A 6,000-nucleotide genomic window follows, 5' to 3' on the forward strand; every position below is an offset into this window, starting at 1 on the left:
GGCTGTTTAGGCTGTTTAAATAACATTTTAATGATTCTATTCAAAAATTGGCATGGCCGATGATTTCCAAATCATAAAATCCATGCTGTCCTTTGTGAAATTTAACAGTGAAGCTCTATGATGTTGACCATAGAAGACTTCTAACGAATTATACTTGTCCAATCAGGATAACTGATGTTTAATGCCCAGTTGACACTAAGCTGTATTTAATATTGCAAGTTTTACAACAGTCTTTATTCTTATTCTAAATGCTTGATTCCAAAAGTTAGCCTTATAAGCTTGTATACTTCTGAATACAATGATACTTACTTGAAGATACATTACTAAGATGTACTAAAAATCTAGCATAGGTGGCTGGTCCTTAAAGAACTGTTTAGGTACAGGTACTATCCTATGTGGGTAATGGCTTTGTTTCCTTTGATAAAGAAAGAGAGGGATCTATTAATTAGGATGTCACTAATTCTTTAAACATTGTGCCTCTTTTTTTATTTACTTGGGATTTGGGCAGTATTGTGAAACTCAGCACTTGCTAGGCAGGTGCCATAATATTTGAGCCATGACTCCAGCCTTCTTTTTTGCTAGTTGTTTTTGACACAGGGTCATGCTTCTTGCTTAGTCTTAGATGTGAGTTGTCATTATCCTACATTAGGCATTCTATTGTTGCTGGGATCACAGACATTCACTATTGCACCTGGCTTCACTGCACGAATGGAGTGACTTGGACTTTTTGGCCATAGCTGGCTTGGATCTATGATATTACCTGTTTCAGAATCCATTGTAAATTGGGATGACAAGCTGACACCACTGGGCCCAGCTATGACTTGAGAAAGGGTATCACTCATTTTGTGCTATGGCTGCCCTTGAACTGCCATCCACTGATCTCAGTCTCCCAACTATCAGGATAACAGGCACAAGCCACTGGTGCCTGTCCTGTTTTTTTCTTATTTTTAAAAGCATAAGCCATGAATTCAGATGCTATATGTAACTTTTGCTCATTTTTCAAAATTATAAACCAAATAGCAAAGCAATTTGCTTAAAATCATAGTAGATTAATTTTTGAGGCTTTGATGATTGCGCCCAGATTCTAATAATGTAATTTGAACAGTGTTTATGTGCTTTGTAGACTTTGGGGTCAATTAAAGGATATCTTTTCATCTTATCCTAGAAAGACTTTTCCCTATGATGTTGTAGCTCAGTAGTCATATTGTGTTCATAAGTCAAACTCACAATTTATTGGGCTCATTCTTTTTCCTTTTTTTTTTTTTTTTTGGCCAGTCCTGGGGGCTTGGACTCAGGGCCTGAGCACTGTCCCTGGCTTCTTTTTGCTCAAGGCTAGCACTCTGCCACTTGCGCCACAGCGCCACTTCTGGCCATTTTCTGTATATGTGGTGCTGGGGAATCGAACCCAGGGCCTCATGTATATGAGGCAGGCACTCTTGCCACTAGGCCATATCCCCAGCCCTCTTTTTCCATTTTTATCTCACGTATGATCAGTGTTATATTGACCTATAATGTGATGTAGGGTTTTGTGAAATTCATGGTTAGTAATGCTTAATGAAATAAATTCTCCAAGAGTAAAGAAATCAGGGAGATTCCCTACAATACAAGTCTTGTGTACATGAAAATGGCATTTACAAAGTGTACAAATAAAGTACAGTTTACCCAACATCTGATTCAATTAAGCCCATCATCTGCTACCAAAAAGACAGTTGGCATGAAGTAGAACAACCTTCTTTTAGATAAAAAAGTCCAACTTTGGAACTTAATTTCAGGTTTTCAAAGATGTTTAAAGATGCCAAACCTTACATTTGAAATCAAATTCAAAGTTTTATGAAAACATTTCAGTTTTCAATCTCCAATGCGTTCATTTTGCAATCAATAGCATATTAGAGATGAATCATAGCTCAGATGTTGAATGAAAAGAAGTCGCAGTTCTAAACACATAGCATTTGCACCTGGACTACTTGTTTTCCTTATATCAAATTATAACTCTGTACTGGCAGAGTGATGACAAGAACTTCAGACGCGGTTCGACCTGGAGAAGACAGTTTCCTCCCCGTGAAGTCCACGGAATCAGCATGATGCCTGGGGCCTCAGAAACACTGCCAGCTGGATTTAGGCTGACCACCACATCTGGGCAGTCAAGGAAAATGGCAACGGATGGTACAGTACTCACGCATTTTTGCTTATGAAGGATAAGGCTCATTTACCGAAACTAACGTAGTTCTCTGACCTTGCATAGCTTCCTGGGATTGATTCTTCTCACCTGGTCTGCTCTGCTTGAAATTTACTTTGCTTTCATCAAAACTTTCCCCTTTCTAAACTGCTAGTGCATGAATACTTGACATTTTATTCACCATTAAAAATAATTTACAGCATCCTAAAGAAAGAAACAATTTGACTAATGTCCACTTCTAGGAAAGACATTAATATTCTCATGATTTATATTCCTTTGCTCTGCTATTCCCAATATAGATAATTTTAGATATAGCTTGTATACCATCCAGAAGTCCTTAATAAGTAAGAAATATTCCATTGACATCAATGTTTAAATACTGCAAGTTTTATATTTAATCTTAGAAATTTAGACTCATTAGACATGTTTACCTCTGCCAAAGGCCGAAGGCTTTAAATAACAAGTGGTACGATGAGAAGAAAATTAAATGAAAACCCACCAACAGTTTCCTATTTATATTTCCTTCTGTGGACATTAGACTTATACCATCCCCAAAGGAAAAAACAGCCAGTCCTTTGCAGAAACAAATTTGAAATCATGGTTCTAAAATGATTTCTCCTTGGTAAGCATCAACAAATCATAATCCTACTCTCATTAAGATAATCATCTAGAAAAAATATTGTTTTCTGAGCAATAGCTATTATGGCTCTTAAAAATATTTCCAACATAAATTGTGATCTTTGATCTATGTTTCTTGTAGCTTAGCATGATTAAAATTAGGAGAGAATTTGTCGATCTTTGGAGAAAAACGCAATCTACCATACTAAATTCTTGAAGGGCCATCTTCTCAACACAAACAAAGCAGCCAGGGAGCTGTTGCTGTTACAGAGCACAACACCACTCAGAAGTGAATGAAATTGGGATACATTTTCATTAGTTACTGGGTGGAGAGGATGAGTGGCTTCTATCTGAGAGTAAGCCAGAGTACTGATATCCTCAGGATTCCTCTAGGCAGAGAAAATAAATCTTTCTCATCTGAACTCTTGTGCTCTATCATCCAAGAACGTCTAAAGCCCTTTTCTCCATTTGCAGTTGCTTCTTCAAGACTGCAGAGGTTAGACAACTCCACTGTTCGCACATATTCATGTTGACAAGCCACTCAAAGGAGGCAGCACTGACCTGCTGTGAGTAGTTTCCCTTTGGCTGACAAACAACAAACCACAACAAAAATCTGGAACCTACATAAACTAGTAAATATACCTCATGCCTTGGCATAGCCTAGCAGTACAGACATGGAATCAGCCCTTTCAAAGGCTAGAGGCGGGAAATGGAACCGTCTTGATATTGTAATTGCTCATCTAGTTTTCCCTACCACTGTCTGTCAGCTACGGTGTTGGAGGCTGACTATTGGAGAGCTGTCCCTCAAATATTACATATCAGTGGGTTCTTACCATACGATTTTTTAAATGTTTTTTTACCTTTTTTGAATTTACTTTTTGGGGAATGCAATATAGGACCAAAACTTACTTGATAGAATGAGAGATACAAACAATAGGATATTTTGCTATATAACCATAAAATCTAAGTTATTTGCATATAGAGAACTTTCTAGCTAATGGAAAGTACATTCAAATCCATATGAAATGGCACTTTATTGAAAACATAATGTGTGCAAAATTATGCTTTCCTGAATTTATATATGTCAAATGTTCAGCAATAATTTCACCTAACATTGGGCTGTACCTATATCCTTTGATTTTCAGTGAGTTAGTCTTTTGGAAAAGTACTTTTAAAGTGATCTTTAGAACCAAGTGTGTGCACTGATGGGATGAGGAGAGATTTAACTTCAGAAAGTCCAACCCCAACATTAAATTTTTAATTATGATATATAATTGACAGCTAAGTAGACATGTTCTAAAGTATATAATTAGAAGCTTCCCAAAATACTGTTTGGAATAGAATCTACATATAATATTCTTCTCAGGAACTGAATAAAAATTTATTAATGAGCATTTAATATGTTCAATAGTGCTTGCTTCTTGGCTTCTTGACTGATGAGTAGAATTAATCTTTAATTACTTGCAATCTGATTTTTTTTGTGCATGGCATTCTAGTTCATAGTTCCTAGTTTTTAAAGGGATAATTATATTGATCCATAATAAGTGACATTAGGACAATGTTTGTTATTTAAAGTAATCCATAAATTACTATCTACTCATTTGTCATTGGAAGTGTAAGGTTAAGGGTTCTTTTCTGTTAGACTGGAAAGCATTTGTGATCCTATATCAGTTGCACAGAGTCTTTGAATTACGTTCTATTTTGTTACAAATAGCAGAGTTGTCTTTTTAAGAGTTCTAAAATACATAAACTAGAATATAAATCTATTCAGATGGGCTAGTCTGGTCATGCCAATTTCTTAATGAGCAAGCTGTGAAATCTTCAGAAGGGATGCTGACATTTTGTGTGACTACCTTCGTTGATAGGATCACCACCACTTTCCTCAAAGCTGAACAAGTCACAACATTCATTTAGCTCCTCTGTGGAAATGTGAAGAGCAAATGTGACTTTATGTCCACTATTGAGGACACCCTAGATGATTTTTCTTTCTAGCATTGTTTAAGACAAAAGCAGGCAGGCTGCTTGAAGGTAGACTACAGGACATGGGTTGGGATTAACCAAGTGGGTCCTCTGGGCACACTAACAATATCTTTTACCTGTTTTAGATATCATCTTTTCAGTCTACTCTACCTAAAGTGCACTACCATCTGATAAGTCGAGCAGTGAAAACCTTGTGAAGACTCAGTTTAAAGGAAATGATGACAAGTGATGGTTTATTAAAAGCTAAACACACGATGGAGGGGAGTCTAACATTTAAGTTTGATTAGTTTACTACTGTTGTAATAAAACGCTTAAGTCATTTGAATAATAAGCCTCATCCACATCGTCAACTCTGCCTAACAGATGCTTTTATGAAAATGGAGCCACCTGTTTTTCATGATGTAATATAGTACGCATTTATGTACTGCTGTGTATTTCTTTTTAAATGTGTAAGTCTTCTGTAAATGGATATAAATATGATTTTTTTAAAAAATAAACTATATGGTTCATGGAGTCTGGAGTGCAAACATTTGACAATTCCAAGTACTGTTTGTATTTTACCATTCCACCCTTTTTACAAGTTTTTGAACTGTAATGAGTCAAATTGGTTTGTTTCCTTGAAGCATGTTTCATGCTTCAACATGTTTCTCCTACAAGTCTGTCAATACTTAAAGCTGAACACCTGCCTCTGATCATATATAAAAGAAAAACAAGAGTGATTTAACCTGGCACTGAAGCCAAAAAAAAAAAAAAAAAAAAAAGACCTCTAATGGCAATCAGGTATGCCCTCCCTATATCTTTAAAAATAGCACTGTGATGGCTTGATATCCTTTTCAGAACAAAACAAAGCCAAACTGTTTACAAAATCAAAAACAATTATTTTAGAAAATTTATATTAAAAAAACATGATCTCCTCTTGTTGACTGTGGATGGATCAAGAAAAAAATAACAAAAAAACTTTGCTAAGAACTACATGTATATTTAAACATCTTGAACATCCAGCCAGCACTGGACATTAAACATCAGTCACTTCAGAGTCTCAGGCCCATTTCCACGGGGGGGCTAATAAAAGAGTACCCTAAACCTTTCCTTCCTTTTTATCAGTGTAACAGGGCATTAAGCCTGACTCATGTCCAATGTTAGAAGCTTCTAGCCCAAACGACCTTTGCTCACTTTCCTGAAGTCAGTTTTATCAGAGGAAATAAATGAAAGACAGAATGACGAAC

The 6,000-nt window shown here is 36.1% G+C and overlaps 1 protein-coding gene across 28 annotated transcripts in view; it reads left to right on the forward strand.

Annotated features, from left to right (window-relative positions):
- Positions 1 to 5,302, forward strand: part of Ppfia2 (PTPRF interacting protein alpha 2) — a 328,094-nt gene extending 322,792 nt beyond the window's left edge. For 16 of the 28 annotated variants that reach the window (XM_048358739.1, XM_048358724.1, XM_048358746.1 and 13 more), the window contains 2 exons: positions 2,004 to 2,163; positions 3,269 to 3,460. In XM_048358739.1, the coding sequence (XP_048214696.1) occupies positions 2,004 to 2,163; positions 3,269 to 3,327 (219 nt within the window). In that variant the 3' untranslated portion in view covers positions 3,328 to 3,460. Of the gene's footprint in view, positions 1 to 2,003; positions 2,164 to 3,268; positions 3,461 to 4,899 lie in introns of those variants that run through there. The other 12 variants (XM_048358923.1, XM_048358758.1, XM_048358750.1 and 9 more) reach the window with 1 other exon arrangement.
- Positions 5,303 to 6,000: the final 698 nt, after the last annotated feature.

The sequence above is a fragment of the Perognathus longimembris genome, chromosome 1 (genome assembly GCF_023159225.1).
Source record: "Perognathus longimembris pacificus isolate PPM17 chromosome 1, ASM2315922v1, whole genome shotgun sequence".
Lineage (NCBI taxonomy): Eukaryota > Metazoa > Chordata > Mammalia > Rodentia > Heteromyidae > Perognathus > Perognathus longimembris.